Here is a 25091-nt window from a genome sequence, read left to right on the forward strand (position 1 = left end):
TAAGAGGTCTACTAACATACTACATTTTAAGAATACAGTGAAACCCCACAATAACAAGTCTGGAGGTAATATAAATTTGGATATAATATGATTGGAAATTTTGTTTTTATAGCAGGGTCACCCTTAGCATTTCATTAATCTTGTAGTAATGAGGCCTCACATTTTATGCAGCTGAAGTTTTTAGACTTCTCTTATAGCATTATGGCAAGGGTCTTACCATTTTTGAGTCACTGAGTACAACAGTGACATTGTAATTTTGAATTCCTCATGTACAAGAGAAACTTATGAGATGATAATTTAAAAAAATGGTATCTATTAAAATGTGTTTATATAGACAAGAAGTGATTTTAGTTTTGGTTTTGTTAATTCATTTGATACCATGTATTTTGGCTTTCAAATGAACATTCAATTCAGATCATAAAATTTAGTTAATATCTTGGAGAAAGAGTCACATAGTTTATAGTTCCTCCTGCAGACCTTAATACCTAACATGTATAAAATATCATTAAAAATTTCTGGGTATCTTTGACTTCTTACATTAACTTCCTCCTCTTTGTGTTAAACATTTCACTGTTAAAAAAGAGAAAAAACTGCCCTCAACCCAAATAAAGGTACAATTTAAACACACAAAAAAATAATTGTATCCTGAAACATAAGTCATGTACAGCTTCCAAAAAGGGCATTTAAAACTCTTGGTTTCTTGGCAAGCTACCTTAAAAATAGGTATGATATTCATCAAGAATACACACATCAAGAATGTGTGTGTATCTGTATGACAAAAGGCATTTCAAAAAATTCAAATACCTAAATAGCAGGTTAAGAAAATTGTTATTGAAGTTTAATTTAAGCAGTTATTGCCTCAATCCAATTCCTAAATTAGTCAGGGGCTGCAAAGAGTAGCACAGCTAGTACAAATATTCTTGTGATAATCGTAGAGATCATAACAATATAACAATAGGTTGTTACACAGGCAGAAAAAAGAAAAAGATAATCTATTGAAACCATTACTCTCAATTCCTCTGAAGGCTCTTGCGGTCTAGTCTATGCAAAAATTTCATTATGACAATCTTGTAAATAATTCTCTAACACTAACCTCATATTTTCCATCTAATTTTAGCTGGGTTATTTTTTGTAACTGATAAGTGGAAATCAAGTAAGAGATTGCTTTAAGATGGCAGTAGGGGGCTTCCCTGGTGGCGCAGTGGTTGAGAGTCCGCCTGCCGATGCAGGGGACAAGGGTTCGTGCCCTGGTCCGGGAAGATCCCACGTGCCGTGGAGCGGCTGGGCCCGTGAGCGATGGCTACTGAGCCTGTGCGTCCGGAGCCTGTGCTCCGCAATGGGAGAGGCCACAACAGTGAGAGGCCTGCGTACCGCAAAAGAAAAAAAAAAAAAAAAAAAAAAAAGATAGCAGTAGGATAAACTATATTTCACAGATATTCAAAACTGAGATAATGGATCTGGCATCACGGTTTTTAGCATATTGCATATTTTTGGTAAGAAAATTACCTTTGAGACTGCAGACTTAAATACTAGTATTAGGAGAGATGAGACATTCTGTTGTGGGACTCTCACTTCATATTTTTAGCTTTAAGCTAACAAACAGAGGGCAGTTTAGCACATTCATGGAAATAACAGGTCATTCAGCCTAAATGCAGACTTTGTGTGATTGATACCTACTACTGCTACCACTGAAGGGCATGGTGGAGGTAGGGTACCAGACAGTGACACCATGGATGAAGTCTGGAAATGGAAAATACAAGAGAGAACACACCCTTCAGAAAACTTCTGAGACTTGTCCTGTTCTGTCAACGCTCTGAAACTGGCTTCACGCAGAGTCTGGAGAAACGAACAAGAAAAGTTCTTCTACACAAGCCAATGTTTCTCAAACTAGGCAAGAGCCTGCCAACGTGCTTGGCCAGAACCCTAGGGCAGCGGTTTAGCCATGACCCTGAGTTCAGTGAGGAAAATGGCTATTTATTGTTCACTCTGCTCTCTTCACTATGGAGGCTGTGGATCATGTGCCAGGAATGAAGGCGAGCTGGGGTTACTGGGGCTTCTCTAGATCAGGCAGATAGCAAGATAGCAAGCCTCTTCTGGTTCAGATCACTTCCATGGGGCTGTGCCAGAAACACGCTCATATTCCCTGTCTTTGCTAATGCTGCCTCTCCACTTACTACCAACCCCCACTCCTTGCCCCGCCCTCATCACTGAAATACTGCCTCAAAACCTCTAGAGATCTGACAGCGTATTTGAAAATCACTAGCTTAGATTAATGCTCAACCCAATACAAGAATTTCTTGTATAGAGTCTTCTTATACACTTATAGTGCTGCACTATATCTTAGGGCAGCTTATTTTGCCATTGGGCAGATCTGTTAGAAAGTATTTCCCAGTAGCAAGCTCAAATTTGCCTCCTTCCTACCTTCTTTCAGTTCAAGTTCTGCCTCTTGAGGTTGCATGGCCTAAGTCTGTGCTATCCCTTTTTCATCTGTCAATATCCATCTTAAGTCCTATCTCTTTGTGTTACCTGTCCTAACAACTCCCACAGTGACCTCTGTGTCCTTTGGGTTCCTTAAGTGTTAAGTATACTCGTGTGGACCACTCCTTGGCACTTACGCTTTACAGTCTTAGTTATCTTGGGCATTCTTTAAGCCTTCCTAACAAGAACATATTCTCGTTGAAGGCTGGACAGTCGCAGTGATTTTTTTGTGTTTTTTTTTTTGCGGTATGTGGGCCTCTCACTGTTGTGGCCTCTCCCGTTGCGGAGCACAGGCTCCGGACGCTCAGGCTCAGCGGCCATGGCTCACGGGCCCAGCCGATCCACGGCATGTGGGATCTTCCTGGACTGGGGCACGAGCCCGTATCCCCTGCATTGGCAGATGGACTCTCAACCACTGCACCACCAGGGAAGCCCCGCAGTGTTTTTTTAATGTCTACTTCCACGTCCCTTCACTATGTTGCACTGGATAGATAACTAAATACAAGTGTGCACAGGTCCTTCATGAACTGGTCTTAACCACAATGACTTTCTTTACTTTCTACCACATTTCTTTACAAAAATCCTCCATGCTAATCAAATCCAACTGCCAAACTACATCTTATATCTTCCTCCTTTGCAAATAACTTTTCTTTCCATCTCAACTTTTCCCCCTCTAGGTCACAGAATATTAGCCTAGGGTACATGAACTGAATACTATAAATAAAACGTACATTTTTTTGTGGTAGAGAGGGTTTCACACTCTCATATGATCCTCAAAGGGTCCCATGACTCCACAAAAGATTAAAATCCACTGCTGTAACTTTTGCCTTGTCTGCTTAACCAACTCTTCTCTATTCTTAAAAAGTCAGCTTATGCCCCTGGATCCACTGAACCTTTCATACGGGGGGAGACTTTTCTAGGCACTGAACTTATATGTATCAATTTCTATACTATGCTGATTTATTATGTAACTTGTGAAAACTTTAAAATTAATCTTTATTGTAACTTAATTCTTTCGTTATTTGATGTTTCATGATTGTAAACTCTTCATAATGGGTTCAGTGTCTTTTTGTTACGCGTACTACCTTGTATGAAACTGGCACTCAAAAAGAATACTCTGGACACAGATGGTGAATCAATCTTCAAATTAATCAGTGTATAGAAACTGAATTCTAAAGGTCCACATCACGGCTGTGACATTGCTGGAGCTGGGCAAAATGCCACAATTAGCTGCCACCTCACCTCTGCTTTACGAATATTTTCTCTAGCTTCGTCTATTTTCTGTTCCAACTCTGTTCGGCCTTGTTCTGAAACTGCAACTCCATGACATTCCAGATCATCTAGAACCTATTAAAGAAAATAGGAAAATGATGATTGCTTTCTATTTTTCTCTTTTTTTTTCTTAAAGTGACTAGAGTATCTAGATAATTGTAAAGACTTTAGTGACAAGTGACCATGATTCCCTTTTTAACCTTTGTTTTCATTTATTTATTTGATAATTTAAAAACCTCTGAAAACTGAGTTATTTGTAGTGAGGTGGATGGACCTAGAGACTGTCATACAGAGTGAAGTTAAGTCAGAAAGGAAAAACTAATACCATATGCTAACACATATATATAGAATCTAAAAAAAAAAAAAAAAAAGGGTCTGAAGAACCTAGGGGCAGGACAAGAATAAAGATGCAGCCGTAGAGAATGGACTTGAGGACACGGGGAAGGGGAAGGCTAAGCTGGGACGAAGTGAGAGAGTGGCATGGACATATATACACTACCAAATGTAAAACAGATAGCTAGTGGGAAGCAGCTGCATAGCACAGGGAAATCAGCTCCGTCCTTTGTGACCACCTAGAGGAGTGGGATAGAGACGCAACAGGGAGGAGATATGGGGATATATGTATATGTATAGCTGATTCATTTTGTTATACAGCAGAAACTAACACACCATTGTAAAGCAATTACACTCCAATACAGATGTTAAAAAAAAACAAAAAAAACTTCTGAAATAATTATAGACTTACAGGAAGTTGCAAAAGTAGTGGAGTCCCTTCACCCAGCTTCCCCCAAGGGTAACAACTTATCTAACTATAGTACAATATAAACCCCAGAAAATTGACACTGGCACTATCTATAAACCTCATTTGAATTGCATGTTTTGATATGTATACCTTTAATTTTTAAAAATTACATGATTATAAAGCATTATTTCTAAATAACAACTAATACAAAATGGCAAAAAGTCTGTTGTATCTTCATACCGCACCATGTGCTCCCCACCCCAAGATAAAGACTATCCCATCAATTTATTTGTATTTTATCAAGCCACCTCTTATGTATTTCCTTACATGCTTTGTACAGTTCTGTTTGAAAAATAATAAAATGAGATCTACCTTCCCTTCCATGTGTCTAAGAAACCTTTTTGTGTTTGTACAAACTGATTGACTTCATCCTCTAATTAATCCACAGATTCAACAGTTCAACCATACCATATTTTGTTTACTCTTACTTTATTGTTATCTGAGTTTTCAAATTTCTCAATACTATAAACAGTACTGTACAACCTAGTCAATGATTCTTTGAACACATACGGGAATATTTATCTAAGGTAAAAACACAGAAGTGGAAACTACATTTTTATAGACATTGCCAAATTGCTCACAAAAGGCTGTACCTACTCTTCTAGTAGTGTGTAAGAGCACGTTTCTCTACATTTCACCAACACTGGATATTGTCAATCTTTGAAATTTTATAAAAATTATCTTATTGTTTCAATTTTCATTTCTCTGTAATAGAATATCATTTCATATGTTGCTGGTCATCTCTATTTCTACTTTTATAAATAGGCAGTTCATATCCTCCAACCATTTTTCTACTTTTTTGTCTTTTTCTTATTACTTAAATATATTTCCTTCCAGATATTAGTCCTTTTTCTGTTATTTATGTCACAAATATTTCCTCCCATTCTATTCCCTTTCTCTTAACTTTTTTTTTTTTTTGCGGTACACGGGCCTCTCACCGTTGTGGCCTCTCCCACTGCAGAGCACAGGCTCCGGATGCGCAGGCCCAGCGGCCATAGCCCATGGACTCAGCTGCTCTACAGCATGTGGGATCTTCCCGGACCGGGGCACGAACCCGCGTCCCCTGCACTGGCAGGTGGACTCCCAACCACTGCGCCACCAGGGAAGCCCCCTTTCTCTTAACTTTTAAAAGTTCTTTTGTTTTACAGAAATTTTTTATGTAGTCATATTTATCAAGCATCTTACTTTATGGGTTCTGGGTTTTGTGTCTTACTTAAGAAGCCACTGGTAATATGCCAAAAATATTCTATATGTTTTTTAGTTTTTAGTAGTCTTGTGTCTAGCATTTAGCTCTTTAATTCTTTTGAAATTTACCTTGTATATGGCAGAAGGGAGAAATCTAACCGCATATTTTTTCCCCAATACACAGACAATTGCTTTAATGCGATTTACTGAATAAATCCTTTCCCCAAAGATTTGAAATACCATTAACATGCTTTTGATTTTTGATTTACTTATTTTTTATGTTTTTTTAAAGTAATTTAATATTTATTTATTTATTTATTTTTGGCAGCATTGGGTCTTCGCTGCTGCGCGCAGGCTTCCTCTAGTTGTGGCAAGTGGGGGCTACTCTTCCTTGTGGTGCAAGGGCTTCTCATTGCTGTGGCTTCTTTTGCTGTGAAGCACGGGCTCTAGGTGCACGGGCTTCAGTAGTTTCAGCACATGGGCTCAGTAGCTGTGGCTCGCGGGCTCTAGAGCACAGGCTCAGTAGTTGTGGAGAATGGGCTTAGTTGCTCCACGGCATGTGGGATATTCCCGGACCAGGGCTCAAACACGTGTTCTCTGCACTGGCAGGCGGATTCTTAACCACTGCACCACCAGGGAAGTCCAACATGCTTTGTATTATGAAATATTTCAAATATACTCAAAAGTAAAGAGACTAGTATGATGAACTCCTATATATTGATCACTAAGATTCAACAGTTAACAAGACTTTTCCACATTTGCTTTACCTACTATCCTTTATTTTTCTTGCGCTAAAGCATTTTAAAGCAAATTCCAGACATCCTGTCATTTCATTCCTATATGTTTTAGTGAAAGTCTCTAAAAACATGAACTTAAAAAAAATACAACCACAATACTGTTATCAAACCTAACAATAATTCCTTGGTAGCCTTAATATGCTGTTCAGGGCTTCCCTGGTGGTGCAGTGATTAAGAACCCGCCTGCCAATGCAGGGGACACAGGTTCGAGCCCTGGTCCAGGAAGATCCCACATGCCAAGGAGCAACTAAGCCCATGCGCCACAACTACTGAGCCTGGGCTCTACAGCCCGTGAGCCAAAACTAATGAACCCACGTGCCGCAACTAGTGAAGCCCGTGCTCCACAACAAGAGAAGCCACCACAATGAGAAGCCCGCGTACCACAACGAAGAGTAGCCCTTGCTCGCCGCAACTAGATAAAGCCCACAGGCAGCAATGAACACCCAACGCAGCCATAAATAAATAAATAAATAAATAAATAAATAAATATATATATATATATATATATATATTTAACTTTTAAGTTCTTTTGTTTTACAGAAATTTTTTATGTAGTCATATTTATCAAGCATCTTACTTTATGGGTTCTGGGTTTTGTGTCTTACTTAAGAAGCCACTGGTAATATGCCAAAAATATTCTATATGTTTTTTAGTTTTTAGTAGTCTTGTGTCTAGCATTTAGCTCTTTAATTCTTTTGAAATTTACCTTGTATATGGCAGAAGGGAGAAATCTAACCGCATATTTTTTCCCCAATACACAGACAATTGCTTTAATGCGATTTACTGAATAAATCCTTTCCCCAAAGATTTGAAATACCATTAACATGCTTTTGATTTTTGATTTACTTATTTTTTATGTTTTTTTAAAGTAATTTAATATTTATTTATTTATTTATTTTTGGCAGCATTGGGTCTTCGCTGCTGCGCGCAGGCTTCCTCTAGTTGTGGCAAGTGGGGGCTACTCTTCCTTGTGGTGCAAGGGCTTCTCATTGCTGTGGCTTCTTTTGCTGTGAAGCACGGGCTCTAGGTGCACGGGCTTCAGTAGTTTCAGCACATGGGCTCAGTAGCTGTGGCTCGCGGGCTCTAGAGCACAGGCTCAGTAGTTGTGGAGAATGGGCTTAGTTGCTCCACGGCATGTGGGATATTCCCGGACCAGGGCTCAAACACGTGTTCTCTGCACTGGCAGGCGGATTCTTAACCACTGCACCACCAGGGAAGTCCAACATGCTTTGTATTATGAAATATTTCAAATATACTCAAAAGTAAAGAGACTAGTATGATGAACTCCTATATATTGATCACTAAGATTCAACAGTTAACAAGACTTTTCCACATTTGCTTTACCTACTATCCTTTATTTTTCTTGCGCTAAAGCATTTTAAAGCAAATTCCAGACATCCTGTCATTTCATTCCTATATGTTTTAGTGAAAGTCTCTAAAAACATGAACTTAAAAAAAATACAACCACAATACTGTTATCAAACCTAACAATAATTCCTTGGTAGCCTTAATATGCTGTTCAGGGCTTCCCTGGTGGTGCAGTGATTAAGAACCCGCCTGCCAATGCAGGGGACACAGGTTCGAGCCCTGGTCCAGGAAGATCCCACATGCCAAGGAGCAACTAAGCCCATGCGCCACAACTACTGAGCCTGGGCTCTACAGCCCGTGAGCCAAAACTAATGAACCCACGTGCCGCAACTAGTGAAGCCCGTGCTCCACAACAAGAGAAGCCACCACAATGAGAAGCCCGCGTACCACAACGAAGAGTAGCCCTTGCTCGCCGCAACTAGATAAAGCCCACAGGCAGCAATGAACACCCAACGCAGCCATAAATAAATAAATAAATAAATAAATAAATAAATATATATATATATATATATATATATATATATATGTAAAAAATATGCTGTTCACCATTAAAATTCCCTGTCTGCCTGACACTGACTTTTTAGGGTGGTTTGTTTGGATCAACAGCTAAAGGTCCATACATACACAGATCATTTTTTCTTATATATTTGTTAACTCTTGTATGATACTACAGTTTTAATTACTATAATCATTACTGCATCTTTCAGTATGTGTTAAGGCACAAATGTCTCATTATTGCTGTTACTGGCTATTCTTGTACATGAAGAAAAATTCAGATACATTTTAGGATCAGACTGTGAAGTTTCTCTAAAAATATTTTTTAAGTTTCATTGGGATTTCACTGAAATTACAAATAAATTTAATTAAAAAACCACATAAAAAATAGACAGAGAAAGACAAATACTGTATGTTATCACTTATATGTGGAATATAAAATATAAAACAAACTAGTGAAAATAACAAAAAAGAAACAGACTCACAGATATGAAGAACAAACTAGTGGTTACCAGTGGGGAGAGAGAAGGGGGCAGGGGCAAAACAGGGGTACGGGATTAAGAGGTACAGACATGCATAAAGTCAAAAAGCTACAGGGATGTATTGTACAGCACAGGGAATACATCCAATATTTTATAATATAACAAATGGAGTATAATCTTTAAACATTGTGAATCACTATGTTGTACATCTGAAACACATAATATTATAAATCAACTATACATCAACAAAAAAAAGAATTTAAAAGTTAAAAAAAAATCCACAATATTTGAATCTCTCCAATTACCCATGTCTTCTTTGATAAAAAAAGTCTTTCTTCTTACAGGTCATGACACTGGTTGATTTATCAGTATTTTATTGCTGTGGTGAATAATTTTTTTCCAACTGCATTTTGCAATTGATTATTATTTCTAGCTAATATGAAAACTAATGATTTTTGTATGTAGTCTTGTTTCTATTGACTTTACTGAACTCTTAACTACATCTGATAGTTTGACAGCTGGGTCTCTTATATTTGGGGGGGGTACACAATCATCTCATCTATAAGTAATGACAGATGTACCTCTTCCAAATATTTAAACACCTTATCTTTCTTTCATTAAGAGCATTGACTGGGCTTCCCTGGTGGCACAGTGGTTGGGAGTCCGCCTGCCGATGCAGGGGACACGGGTTTGTGCCCCGGTCTGGGAGGATCCCACATGCCGCGGAGCGGCTGGGCCCATGGGCCATGGCCGCTGAGCCTGCGCTCCGCAGCGGGAGAGGCCACAGCAGTGAGAGGCCCGCATACAGAAAAAAAAAGAGCATTGACTAAGTGGTGATCACAGGTACTGTTTTCTTATTTTATCATTGTGGTAGGTAGAATGGTCTCCAAAGATGTCCACACTCTAATCCCTGGAAATGTGTATATGTAAGACATAATTTACTGATATATTAGAGTTATAGACCTTAACACAGATTAACGTCTGGATTATCTGAGTGAGTCCAATCTCATCACATGACTCCTGACAGGCAGAGAACTTTCTCTGGCTGGAGTGAGATGAGAGACAGGCCAAAGGAGAAGTCAGAGAGATTCCAAGCATGAGAAGGATGCAGTGCACTGCCGTTGACTCTGGTGTAGGAGCCCATGTGCAAGGACCAGAGAAAGTGCCCTCTAGGAGCTAAGAGTAGCCCCTAGCTGTTATAGTTTAAAGAACTGTTATCAGCCCTACAGTTATAAGGAACTAGATTCTGACAACAACCTGAATGAGCTTGGAAGTGGATTCTCCCCCAGACGCCAGCCCAGTGGACACCTTGATTTCGGTCTTGTTAGAGCTAGAGCAGAAAAACCAGCCAAGCCCACCCAGACTTCTAATGTATAGAAGTGTGAGACGATAAACTTCTATTGTTTTAAGCCACTAAGTTTGTAGTAATTTGTTATGGCAGCTATAGAAAACTAATACAACCATCAGGTATAATATTTGCTCTAAGTTTCAGGAAGCTATCCCTGTCAGAGTGAAAAAGTCTTAATCCAGCTGGTTGGGAATTTTGTTTTACTTTTTAATCACTAAAGCATACAGAATTTTATTATGTGCTTTATTGGCAACTATGACAATAATTATATAATTTTTCATCTTTATTCTGTAAACGCATTTTATTATACTGATATATTTTCTAATGTTGAATCGTCCTTGTACCCTAGTCATGTGCTTAAAACACAGTTGGATTTATTTTTATTAAATTTTATTTAGCATTTTTACAAGTTTTTTACATCTTTGTTAAAAATCAGTTGACCATATATGTGTGTGCCTATTTCTAGACTCTTCACTTTGTTCCATTTATCTATAAGTCTATTCTTACACCAATACAGTAACATCTTGATTACTGCAGTTTTGGGTCCTGAAATCAAGTAGAGTAAGCCCTCTAACTTTATCCCTATTTTTCAAAATTGCTTTGGCTATACCATTTGCATTTCCATGTATGTTTTAGAAGCATTTTGTCAATTTCTACAAAAAACCCTCTGCTGGGTGTTTGATTTGGATTTCATTCTATATATGGACTAACTTGGAGATAAATGGTATTTTAAAAATATTGAGACTTCTATTCCACTGGTCTGTATGTTCTTATGCTAGTACTACAATGTCTTGAATACTGCAGTTTTGTAATAAGTTTTGAAGTTTGGAAGTATGAGTCCTCCAACTTTGTTATTTTTTCAAGACTGTTTTGGGTGCTTGGAGTCCCTTGAGATTCCATATGAATTTTATGGTAGGTTTTTCTATTTCTGCAATAAATACTGTTGAGATTTTCATAGGGATTGCATTGAATCTGTAGATCATTTGGGGTGGTATGTCATTTTAACACTATCTTCCATTCTGTGAAAGGAGGATGTCTTTCCACTTATTTATGTCTTTTTAAATTCCTTTCATCAGTGTTTTATACTTTTTAGTGTAGAAGTATTTTGCCTCTTTGGTTAAGTTTATTCCTAAGTATTTTATTCTTTTTGATGGAAGTGTAAATGGAACTGTTTTCTTAATTTCCTTTTCTTTCTTTTTTATGTTTTTGTTTTAAAATTTATCTTACTGAAATATAGTTGATTTACAATGTTGTGTTAAATCTCCTTTTCTAATTATTCATTGTATAATGTATATTATATGGTGTAGAAATGCAACTGACTTCTGTGAGATAATTTTGTTTCCTGCAACTTTGCTGAGTTTATTAGTTCTAACAGGTGTGTGTGTGTATGTGTGTGAAATCTTTAGGATTTTCTACATATAAGATCATGTTAGGACTTCCCTGGTGGTCCAGTGGTTAAGACTCCATACTCCCAATGCAGGGGGCCCAGGTTCGATCTCTGGTTGGGGAACTAAGATCCCACATACTGCAACTAAGCCCGCATGCCACAACTAGAAAACCCCATGTGCCACAACTAGAGAATAGTGCATGCTGCAATGAAGACCCAGAGCAGCCTAAATAAATAAATAAATGATCCTGTCACTGATGAACAGAGATAATTTTACTTCTTCCTTTCCAATCTGGATGCCTTTTATTTCTTTTTCTTGCCTAATTGCTGTGGCTATAACTTCTAGTGCTATATTGAATAGAAGTAGTGAAAGGGGGCATACTTGTCTTATTCCTGATCTTAGAGGAAAAGCTTTCAGTCTCTCACCATTGAGTATTACTGGTTTTTAACAAACTGAATATATGCTTCTTTGTGTTTTACCTACCTCGGGTTTGTTGAACTCCTTGGATTTGTGGGTTTACAGTTTTTATTAAGTTTGGACAATTTTCAGCTACAATTTTTTTCAAATATTTTTCTCTTTTGTTTTATTGCTTAAACTATACCTTACTAAAGCCCATCAGAGGTCACACTATAAAGAACTAGAAAAGTCATTGAAATCTGTCTGTCTCTACCTCCTAGAAGAAAGACTCAACATGCCTTGATAACAGAGAGGGGAAACAGATTTATTTTTAACATCTGAACATTTACTTTCAAATGGAGTCAGACATTCTAGTGGAAAAAACCTCTTTGTGTGCTTCATATTTTGAAGTATAAAGCTGCAGTAATTAATCTCATCACTGTTAATTAGATGTGTGGTAGACAGATAACTTGTCTTTCTAGTTCACAAATTTTTTAATTGAGATAGACTGTATTAGAGGAACTGTACCCAAAAGCCTTATCTGTCCTTGAATCTGATTTAGATGATGAGATTCTAGATTTCAAGCTGGAGTCTGATGCTGAGCTTTGGGGTATTTTGGGTGAAGAGGAGAGTTATATTTTGCATGCAAGAGGCATGTGAACTGTTATGGCCAGAAGTTAGGCTGTGGCAGATTGTGTTTTTCAAAAAATAGCTACTACAATATTTCCCATTCCACATGTTCTTCTAGAACTTTGCAATTTCCCCACCAAGAAATATTGATATTTAATGACCTCTCTCCTTGAATCTGGACGCGGCTTTGTGACTGCCTCAATTAATAAAAACATGACACAAATTAAAATCTTGTTACTTCTGAGGCTAGATCAGAAAAGATGGTATAGCTCCTACTTGGCTCACTCTTGGGGCTCACACCTTTGCAGCCCTGTGCTACCAGCTACCATGTAAGAAGTACAGCTAATCTGAAGCCACTATGTTGGAGAAACTGTATGGAGAGACCACAAAGAGACAGAGATGCATGAGGCGCTCTAATTATTCCAGTTCCCAGCTGTTCAAGTCTTCCTGGTCCAAACACCAGATATTTCAGTGGGGAAGCCTGTGAGATAACTCTAGCACCAGCCACTACCTGATTGTAATTACATGACAGACCCCCACCCCCACCCCCTAAATGAGAACTGCCAAGCTGAGCCCATCCAATCCCCAGAGTAGTAAGAAACAATTTAAAAGATTCTCTTTTTGTGGCATTAAACTTGAGGTGGCTTGTTATGCAGCATTAGATAAGTGGAACCCTGAATTCGAGATGCCTGAGAAAAGATGTGACAGTGAAAAGAAGATGTCAAAGCAGGCTAGAGGATATATGTATACACAGAAGAAAGGCCCATTGTTGGAGATGGTAATTTATTATTTGTTGGTAAATGAAACCACAGCAGTAGTAAAGACTGCCTATAATGAGAATAAAGAATAAGAAAAGAAGATAGCCTAGTATGGAAGCGTAAGGAATTTAAAATGTAAATGTAAGATGAAGAAAGAAGAACCTTTAAAAGAATCTAGGAATGTTAGAGAGGAAAAGGAAAACCATGACAGTGTTTAAGTCATGGATGACTAGAGAAGAGAATATTTCAAGACAAAGGGAACTGTCAATTGTGATACAACTGCCAACGGGTTGAGTAAGATAAGAAATTAAAGTGGCCATTTTGGATTTAGTAACAGACATCATTGGTAATTTTGGCATGTGCAGTCTCTATGAATTGGTGCAGGAAAAGGGGAAGAAGGGAAAGCTCAAATGTAATGGGCTAAAAAATAAGCGGGAGGTTAGGAAATACAGATACTAAACACAGACAATTCTCTTAAGAAGCTGGATATGAAGGTAAAGAAAAAGAAAAATAAAGTTATAAATAAATGGAAAATAGAAAAAAAATTACTATATCTAAAATAATTTCTTTGTACTTAAAGTTTCGTCTTTTTTTAAGATTTATTTATTATTTAGTTATTTATTTTATTTATTTTTGGCTGCATTGGGTCTTAGTTGTGGCACGTGGGATCTTCGTTGAGGCATGCAGGATCTTTCATTGCAGTGTGCAGGCTTCTCTCTAGTTGTGGCGTGTGGGTTTTCTCTTCTCTAGTTGTGATGCACAGGCTCCAGGGCACAAGGGCTCTGTAGTTGTGGCGTGGAGGTACCAGAGTGCATGGGCTCTGTAGCTTGCGGCATGCAGGCTCTCTAGTTGAGGCGCGCAAGCTCAGTAGCTGTGGTGCGTGGACTTCGTTGCCCCGCGGAATGTGGGATCTTAGTTCCCTGACCAGGGATTGAACCTGCGTTCCCTGCATTGTTAAGGAGGATTCTTTACCACTGCACCACCAGGGAAGTCCCTACAGTGTAGTCTTGAAGATACATTTTCATGGAATCTACAACTGCACCTTCAGAAAGTCTGTCTTGGAGATGAAAAGCCTAATTCAACATATGCACATCTCTTCCACTGCCCAAAAGATTATAATACACTATCACTAGTCTTCCTTAAGCAATTCTATGGCAAACAGATAAATTACTGTGTTGCTGCTAGAGGGCTAAAGGAATTTTCAAGTTTAGAAGATAGCTGAGAACATACTTCTGAGTGCTGAGAAATTATAGAAAAAACATCTATCGGGTATTTTCCACATCAATAAAATTCAACTCCTTAAACTGGTTTGACATTTGGCTTAAAGCTAGACGTAACCTAAGATTCTCTATCACACTTACCCGTTGTTGGTGAACAATATTTTTGTGCTCCCGTGCCACACGTGTGGCCCATTTCCGAGCCTCTTTGTTTAAACTGTGCTCCTCTGTGGTCCCAGTTTCTGATTCTAACTGTCGGCTCTACAACACAAGAGGAAACAGAGAGAAAAGTACTGTTAACCTTATTGAAATCACTACCATTTTGTAGGTAGACCAGAGGGCCTTCACTTTACCAGCACTCAAAACAGGAGGCATGCTCCACTACTGTGGGAAGCAATGTCTCATGTCACAGAAGATTAGCAGAAGACAAAGAGGATGGTATGAAAACCGTAAATGATCACAGATTTTTGTCTTACATTGCTGAACATTAAAGCTTCATCTCTGTAGCATGATCCATTCTGGGTATAAAGCAAGCTAGCTAAGCTAAGCAAAGAAGAAAAAGTATTTATGCCAACCTACTATGACACTAAAATAGTTGCACAGACAAAATGGAAACAACTCAACAGTTTCAATGGGATTAAAGAATCATTGCATAGAAGTGAAAAGAGAAAAATAAAACAATACAATAACAGCGACACAACCTATCCATCCTCAAAAATATTGGGTTTAATTTAGTTATACTTACCACCAAACCTCAAAATAGCTTTTGTCGTTCTCCTGGGCCTTAATGTCATCTCAAAGATAGGGGTGCTAGATCAAATGATTACTAAGGGTTTCTTCTTGCCCTAAAACGCTATAACCATATTTCACAAAGAACAAACTGAAAAATCTAACTAAACAAGAGTAATAGTTAACCACTATTATGCAAGGTACTGTGGAAAGTGCTTCACATAACTTTTATAACAATCTTATGAGATGAGTCACACAGCCATTTTATAGAAAAGGAAATCAAGGCTCAGAGATGTTAAATAAAATTTCCAATGTGCGCCAGATATTCAATTGTTACAACTTCCGATTCCAGAATTAGACTCTTAACCACTAAACTATTTTAACTTTCTCTAAACTCTTAAGAACCCATGAAAAAAATCTTTAGTAAAATAACTAGGAAAGAAAATAATTTTTTAAAATATGTATTATCCAAAGATGATTTTAATACAAAAAGCAAAATTTTAGAGTGGAAAGATCTTTAAAAACTGACTTTTGTAAGACTTCCCTCGTGGTCCAGTGGTTAAGAATCCATCTTCCAATGCAGGGGATGCGGGTTCAATCCCTGGTCGGGGAACTAGGATCCCACATGCTGCAGAGCAACTAAGCCTGTGCACTGCAAGGAAAGATCCCGCATGCCCTGCATGAGCAATGCAGCCAAAAGTAAATAAATTTTAAAAAAGAAAGAAAAAAAAACCAAACTGACTTTTGCAAGGTCACATATAGCTCAAAATTGGCAAACAGGATTTGATAAATTGGATTAAAAATTTAATATTTTTGTTGGGGGGACTGTAGGCAAGGTTGAAAAACTTTTACTCTATGCAGACATTTCAGCTAAAGCTAGATTACATAATGATGAATGAATTGAAACATATTCAAATCTAACCAACTTTACATTTACATTTTATACCAATTCATTCTTTGGGCTATTAGGGAACCAGCTCTCTTATTATATTTATTTTGAAAAAGGATCTAGGCATTTACATTTTCTGTCCTCAGAAGCCAGGGTTTAAAAAGTTAAACCCTGGATGAAGATGCAAATGTAATCTATAGGATGTATGGTAGAAAGGTATACTCTGAAGAGCCCAGGTACAGGTTTTTAAGCCAGATAAACCCAGTTTTAATCCTCTCTATGCCATTTATTAGCTTCATGATCTTGGGCTGCTAGTTAATCTGTGTCTTAGTTACAGCCGAAAATTGGGTGAAAATGCCACCTATCTCATAGGGGTTATTTAGGGCAAAATGAGGTCATATTTTAAACATTCTCTTATGGTATATACATAAGCATCCAACAGATGGTAACTGCTAATGTTAAAGACCCAACAGAAAATTACTTGAAACAAAAAATTTTGTCATTACTGTTAATAAAAAAGTCCAAATAATTCCCAGGTTCTTGATAGCCCAAATAATGAAGCAAAAACAAGACGGAAGATATAATGAAAGGATCTCAAAGAGAATGAACTTATAGAGCACAGAGTAGATGAGAAAGGAGGCAACTGATAGAGATATTTAATTTTTATTACTGAGGTACATTTTAGGAACTGGTAAATGGGTCTAAAAATTTGTGTTGGCTTCATGGCCAACGTGCCCATACAGAATCTGTACCTTTTTACTGAGTATTATCTGTACTTAAAAGCTGGAGAAAAAAAGATAGGGCTTTTTTTCTCATTCCCTATGGGTTTACTATTACTCAGGAGTGCCCAATGATCAGAACAGATCACAATTACCACTGATTGGGAGATGTGACTTTGGGACCCTCTGGGCAGGGAATAACACATAATTAAAATTCAAGTAAATTGATCTTTTTCATGAATTCTGAAATCAAGCCATGGAAAAACATGGCTACCTATAATACAGTTCTAGACAAATGAGAATTCCATACAAGGCAAACACAGCCCAGGGTACTAAACAATACATAGAGAAATGTTCTAAGGCCACTCCGGAGATCAAAGATGAATATAAATCTGAATCTAGTAAAGATCATTACCTTTTAAAATGGTGGTATCAGTAGTGGTTGATTCCAGCAAAGGAATGCTAGTGACTGCTTCTTTTTAAAGTGCTGGCTAATTTAATCATTGGTTCAAACTTTTAACACTTTTCCTTTACCTCTTAAAAGTATAGGTAAAATACATAAAGGAATAGTAACATATAGGCTATGAAGCACAATAATTTAAAGAACATTGTTATTTTCCTGAAGCAGAACATGAGACTTTTACAATTAAATATCAAACAGCACTGTAGCCTAGCTCTGGAAAAGTGCACTTATTTAACTTGATTATTTTTAAAGAAGCATATATTATAACATAACAATTCTCAGAGTAATAGTAGAACAAAAATAATTCAAATAAATTACAAACTGAAGAGAAATGCTATAAAAGGAATTTCCTATCGACTTTTAAATGTAGATTAGGTAGTTTTTTATTAGTCTGTCAGTTTGGGTTATTTGATAAGTTAGGTCAACTAAATGTGATTCTTGAAAACTTTGGAAACATCAGATTTCAAAAATCACACAAACTTTAATTAAAAATTTCAGAAGCAGATAGGTCTTTTCCTGGAAAATAAATGTCAATCCAAACACAAGCCTATGCTTTTGAGTACTGTTCCCTCTGGTTGGAATAACTCCCCTATATTTTTTCATCCACAGACAAATTCCTAGTTATTCTTCAAATCTCAGTTCAAGTCCTTGTTCTCTGTGAAATCTTCCCTGACTTTCCCAGATAGACTCAGTGGCTCCTTCACTTTAGACATATCTCCATTATATTAATTTATTAATTTGTTAGACATCTACTGAGTGGCTACTGTCAGGCCAACATCACATTATACTGTGACTGCTGCATGTATGTTTCCTATTTGTCTTTAGGCAATCTGAGGCCTCGAAAGGATACATTTCCTGGCATCTAGCACCATGCCTAATAGTACACAGAATGCCCTCAATAAAGGCTGGTAAACATATAACCTAAAGTGAGGGGCAGGCCACCAGATTATTAGAATGGTGCCTTCAGAGGGACAAGAGAATAAACATACTGAATTAGAATCAGCTTCTAATGGATGAAGGAAAGTATTTTATGTAGGGAAGAACAGAATGAACAGAGGAGAAAGGGGACTAATTTATTGAGTACCATGCATTTTAATACAGGTTCTCAAAGCTCACTTGAGGATTGAGATCCCTCTCCCACTTGTAAAATAAAAGGTCTCTTTCTTCATGTTTAAATTCTCACTACAAAATCCACTCAAAATGGATGACTAAGGAAGGAATTTTTTTTGAATCTCCCACTTAAGGAATTTTTATACATTTTATTTTATGAAATTTATTTTTTCTTTAAAAAGCAGCCATTAGAGCTTCCCTGGTGGCACAGTGGTTCAGAATCTGCCTGCCAATGCAGGGGACATGGGTTCGAGCCCCGGTCTGGGAAGATCCCACATGCTGCAGAGCAACTGGGCCCGTGAGCCACAATTCCTGAGCCCGTGCGTCTGGAGCCTGTGCTCCGCAACAACAGAGGCCACGATAGTGAGAGGCCTGCGCACTGTGATGAAGAGTGGCCCCCGCTTGCCACAACTAGAGAAAGCCCACGCACAGAAACGAAGACCCAACACAGCCATAATTAAAAAAAAAAAAAAAAAAGCAGCCATTAGGGAGTCACTGGGCCTGCGCACTCTGCGGAGGGAAAACCCACAGCTTCTGCCAGGTGAACTGGGAAGCAGACTCTTGAGTTCACAGCTGGCCTGTGGTTTTTGCATCTCATCAAGGAGCTCCTCCTCGTACAGCCGTGTGGATGAAAGGCTCTTGGTGCTCCAGCCAGGCGTCAGGGCTCTGCCTCTGAGGTGGGAGAGCCAAGTTCAGGACACTGGTCCACAAGAGACCTCCCAGCTCCATGTAATATCAAACGGCGAAAATCTCCCAGAGATCTCCATCTCAACGCCAAGACCCAGCTCCCCTCAACGACCAGCAAGCTACAGTGCTGGACACCCTACGCCAAACAACTAGCAAGACAGGAACACAGCCCCATCCATTAGCAGAGAGGCTACCTAAAATCATAATAAGGCCACAGACACCCCAAAACACACCACCAGATGTGGACCTGCCCACCAGAAAGACAAGATCCAGCCTCATCCACCAGAACACAAGCACTAGTCCCCTCCACCAGGAAGCCTACACAACCCAGTGAACCAACCTTAGCCACTGGGGACAGACACCAAAAACAACGGAAACTACGAACTTGCATCCTGAGAAAAGGAGACCCCAAACACAGTAAGATAAGCAAAATGAGAAGACAGAGAAACACACAGCAGATGAAGGAGCAAGGTAAACACCCACCAGACCAAACAAATGAAGAGGAAATAGGCAGTCTACCTGAAAAAGAATTCAGAATAATGATAGTAAAGAGGGTCCAAAATCTTGGAAATAGAATAGAAAATATACAAGAAACATTTAACAAGGACCTAGAAGAACTAAAGAGCAAACAAACATTGATGAACAACACAATAAATGAAATTAAAATTCTCTAGAAGGGATCAATAGCAGAATAACTGAGGCAGAAGAACAGAAAAGTGACCTGGAAGATAAAATAGTGGAAATAACTACTGCAGAGCAGAATAAAGAAAGAAGGATGAAAAGAATTGAGGACAGTCTCAGAGACCTCTGGGACTACATTAAACGCACCAACATTCGAATTATAGGGGTTCCAGAAGAAGAAGAGAAAAAGAAAGGGACTGAGAAAATATCTGAAGAGATTATAGTTGAAAACTTCCCTAATATGGGAAAGGAAATAGTTAATCAAGTCCAGGAAGCACAGAGAGTCCCATACAGGATAAATCCAAGGAGAAACACGCCAAGACACATATTAATCAAACTATCAAAAATTACATACAAAGAAAACATATTAAAAGCAGCAAGGGAAAAACAACAAATAACACACAAGGGAATCCCCATAAGGTTAACAGCTGATCTTTCAGCAGAAACTCTGCAAGCCAGAAGGGACTGGCAGGACATATTTAAAGTGATGAAGGAGAAAACTCTACAACCAAGATTACTCTACCCAGCAAGGATCTCATTCAGATTTGACAGAAAAATTAAAACCTTTACAGACAAGCAAAAGCTAAGAGAATTCAGTACCACCAAACCAGCTTTACAACAAATGCTAAAGGAACTTCTCTAGGCAGGAAACACAAGAGAAGGAAAAGACCTACAATAACAAACCCAAAACAATTAAGAAAACGGTAATAGGAACATACATATCGATAACTACCTTAAATGTAAGTGGATTAAATGCTCCAACCAAAAGAAATAGACTGGCTGAATGGATACAAAAACAAAACCTGTATATATGCTGTCTACAAGAGTCCCACTTCAGACCTAGGGACACATACACACTGAAAGTGAGGAGATGGAAAAAGATATTCCATGCAAATGGAAACCGAAAGAAAGCTGGAGTAGCAATTCTCATATCAGACAAAATAGACTTTAAAACAAAGACTATTACAAGAGACAAGGACACTACATAATGATGAAGGGATCAATCCAAGAAGAAGATATAACAATTGTAAATATTTATGCACCCAACATAGGAGCACCTCAATATATAAGGCAAATACTAACAGCCATAAAAGGGGAAATCGACAGTAACACAATCATAGTAGGGGACTTTAACACCCCACTTTCACCAATGGACAGATCATCCAAAATGAAAATAAATAAGGAAACACAAGCTTTAAATGATACATTAAACAAGATGGACTTAATTGATATTTATAGGACATTCATCCAAAAACAACACAATACCCATTCTTCTCAAGTGCTCATGGAACATTCTCCAGGATAGATCATATCTTGGGTCACAAATCAAGCCTTGGTAAATTTAACAAAACTGAAATCGTATCAAGTATCTTTTCTGACTGCAATGCTACGAGACTAGATAACAATTACAGAAAAAAAATCTGTAAAAAATACAAACACATGGAGGCTAAACAATACATTACTTAATAACCAAGAGATCACTGAAGAAATCAAAGAGGAAATCAAAAAATACCTAGAAACAAATGACAATGAAAACACGACAACCCAAAACCTACGGGATGCAGCAAAGCAGTTCTAAGAGGGAAGTTTACAGCAATACAATTCTACCTTAAGAAACAAGAAACATCTCAAATAAACAACCTAAACTTACACCTAAAACAATTAGAGAAAGAAGAACAAAAAAACCTCAAGGTTAGCAGAAGGAAAGAAATCATAAAGATCAGATCAGAAATAAATGAAAAATAAATGAAGGAAACGATAGCAAAGATCAATAAAACTAAAAGCTGGTTCTTTGAGAAGATAAACAAAATTGATAAACCATTAGCCACAGTTATCAAGAAATAAAGGGAGAAGACTCAAATCAATGAGAAATGAAAAAGGAGAAGTACCAACTGAAACTGCAGAAATACAAAGGATCATGAGAGATTACTACAAGCAACTATATGCCAATAAAATGAACAACCTGGAAGAAATGAACAAATTCTTAGAAATGCACAACCTTCCAAGACTGAACCGGGAAGAAATAGAAAATATGAGCAGACCAGTCACAAGCACTGAAATTGAAACTGTGATTAAAAATCTTCCAACAAACAGGGCTTCCCTGGTGGCGCAGTGGTTGAGAGTCCGCCTGCCGATGCAGGGGACACGGGTTCGTGCCCTGGTCCGGAAAGATCCCACATGCCGCGGAGCAGCTGGGCCTGTGAGCCATGGCTGCTGAGCCTGTGCGTCCGGAGCCTGTGCTCAGCAACGGGAGAGGCCACAACAGTGAGAGGCTCACGTACCGCAAAAAAAACAAAAAAAACAAAAAAAACACAAACTTCCAACAAACAAAAGCCCAGGGCCAGATGGCTTCACAGGCGAATTCTATCAAACATTTACAGAAGAGCTAACAGCTATCCTTCTCAAACTCTTTCAAAATATAGCAGAGGGAGGAACACTCCCAAACTCATTCTATGAGGCCACCACCGCCCTAATACCGAAACCAGACAAAGATGTCACAAAGAAAGAAAACTACAGGCCAATATCACTGATGAACATAGATGCAAAAATCCTCATCAAACTACTAGCAAACAGAATCCAACAGCACATTAAAAGGATCATACACCATGATCAAGTGGAGTTTATCCCAGGAATGCAAGGATTCTTCAATATATGCATATCAATGTGATACACCATATTAACAAATTGAAGGAGAAAAACCATATGATCATCTCAAAAGATGCAGAGAAAGCTTTTGACAAAATTCAACAGCCATTTATGATAAAAACCCTCCAGAAACTAGGCATAGAGGGAACTTTCCTCAACATAATAAAGGCCATATATGACAAACCCACAGCCGATATTGTCCTCAATGGTGAAAACTGAAACCATTTCCTCTAAGATCAGGAAGAAGACAAGGCTGCCACTCTCACCACTATTATTCAACACAGTTTTGGAAGTTTTAGCCACAGCAATCACAGAAGAAAAAGAAATAAAAGGAATACAAATCAGAAAAGAAGAAGTAAAGCTGTCACTGTTTGCAGATGACATGATACTATACATAGAGAATCCTAAAGATGCTACCAGAAAACTACAGAGCTAATCAATGAATTTGGTAAAGTAGCAGGATACAAAATTCATGCACAGAAATCTCTGGCATTCCTATACACTAATGATGAAAAATCTGAAAGTGAAATTAAGAAAACACTCCCATTTACCACTGCAACAAAAAGAATAAAATATCTAGGAATAAACCTACTTAAGGAGACAAAAGACCTGTATGCAGAAACTTATAAGACACTGATGAAAGAAATTAAAGATGATACAAAGAGATGGAGAGATATACCATGTTCTTGGATTGGAAGAATCAACATTGCGAAAATGACTATATTACCCAAAGGAATCTACGGATTCAGTGCAATCCCTATCAAACTACCACTGGCATTTTTCACAGAACTAGAACAAAAAATTCCACAATTCGTATGGAAACACAAAAGACCCCGAATAGCCAAAGCAATCTTGAGAAAGAAAAATGGACGTGGTGGAATTGGGCTCCCGGACTTTGGACTATACTACAAAGCTACAGTAATCAAGACAGTATGGTACTGGCACAAAAACAGAAATACAGATCAATGGAACAAGATAGAAAGCCCAGAGATAAACCCACGCACATATGGTCACCTTACCTTTCATAAAGGTGGCAAGAATATACAGTGGAGAAAAGACAACCTCTTCAATAAGTGGTGCTGGGAAAACTGGACAGCTACATGTAAAAGAATGAGATTAGATCACTCCCTAACACCATACACAAAAATAAACTCAAAATGGATTAAAGACCTAAATGTAAGGCCAGACACTAACAAACTCTTAGAGGAAAACACAGGCAGAACACTCTATGACATAAATCACAGCAAGATCCTTTTTGACCCACCTCCTAGAGAAATGGAAATAAAAACAAAAATAAACAAATGGGACCTAATGAAACTTCAAAGCTTTTGCACAGCAAAGGAAACCATAAACAATATGAAAAGACAACCCTCAGAATGGGAGAAAATATTTGCAAATGAAGCAACTGACAAAGGATTAATCTCCAAAATTTACAAGCAGCTCATGCAGCTCAATATCAAAAAAACAAACAACCCAATCTAAAAATGGGCAGAAGACCTAAATACACATCTCTTCAAAGAAGATATACAGATTGCCAACAAACACCTGAAAGAATGCTTAACATCATTAATCATTAGAGAAATGCAAATCAAAACTACAATGAGATATCATCTCACACTGGTCAGAATGGCCATCATCCAAAAAACTACAAAAAATAAATGCTGGAGAGGGTGTGGAGAAGAGGGAACCCTCTTGCACTGTTGGTGGGAATGTAAATTGATACAGCCACTATGAAGAACAGCACGGAGTTTCCTTAAAAAACTAAAAACAGAACTACCATATGACCCAGCAATCCCACTACTGGGCATATACCCTGAGAAAACCATAATTCAAAAAGAGTCATGTACCAACATGTTCATTTCAGCTCTATTTACAATAGCCAGGACATGGAAGCAAGCGAAGTGTCCATTAACAGATGAATGGATAAAGAAGATGTGGCACATAGATACAATGGAATATTACTCAGCCATAAAAAGAAACAAAATTGAGTTATTTGTAGTGAGGTGGATGGACCTAGAGTCTGTCATACAGAGTGAAGTAAGTCAGAAAGAGAAAAACAAATACCGTATGCTAACACATATATATGTAATTTAAAGAAAAAAAAAGGTCATGAAGAACCTAGGGGCAAGATGGGAATAAAGACACAGACGTACTAGAGAATGGATTTGAGGATACGGGGAGGGGGAAGGGTAAGCTGTGACAAAGCGAGAGAGAGGCATGGACATGTATACACTACCAAACATAAAACAGATAGCTAGTGGGAAGCAGCCACATAGGACAGGGAGATCAGCTCGGTGCTTTGTGACCACCTAGAGGGGTGGAATAGGGATGGTGGGAGGGAGGGAGACGCAAGAGGGAAGAGATATCGGGACATATGCATATGTATAACTGATTCACTTTGTTATAAAGCAGAAACTAACACACCAATGTAAAGCAATTATACTCCAATAAAGATGTTAAAAAAAAAAGCAGCCATTAAAAATGAAGTACATTTGGGCTTCCCTGGTGGCGCAGTGCTTGAGAGTCCGCCTGCCGATGCAGGAGACGCGGG

General features: G+C 38.1%; 1 protein-coding gene across 3 annotated transcripts in view; it reads right to left on the reverse strand.

Annotated features, from left to right (window-relative positions):
* The window catches only part of FCHSD2 (FCH and double SH3 domains 2), a 298533-nt gene that overhangs the window by 33644 nt on the left and 239798 nt on the right, over window positions 1–25091 (reverse strand). For all 3 annotated transcript variants that reach the window (XM_007448070.1, XM_007448071.1, XM_007448069.1), the window contains 2 exons: window positions 14761–14877; window positions 3721–3825 (listed from right to left, as the gene is read on the reverse strand). In XM_007448070.1, coding sequence (XP_007448132.1) covers window positions 3721–3825; window positions 14761–14877 — 222 coding nt within the window. The remainder of the gene's footprint in view (window positions 1–3720; window positions 3826–14760; window positions 14878–25091) is intronic.

This window comes from Lipotes vexillifer, unplaced genomic scaffold, assembly GCF_000442215.2.
Source record: "Lipotes vexillifer unplaced genomic scaffold, Lipotes_vexillifer_v1.1 scaffold640, whole genome shotgun sequence".
NCBI lineage: Eukaryota > Metazoa > Chordata > Mammalia > Artiodactyla > Lipotidae > Lipotes > Lipotes vexillifer.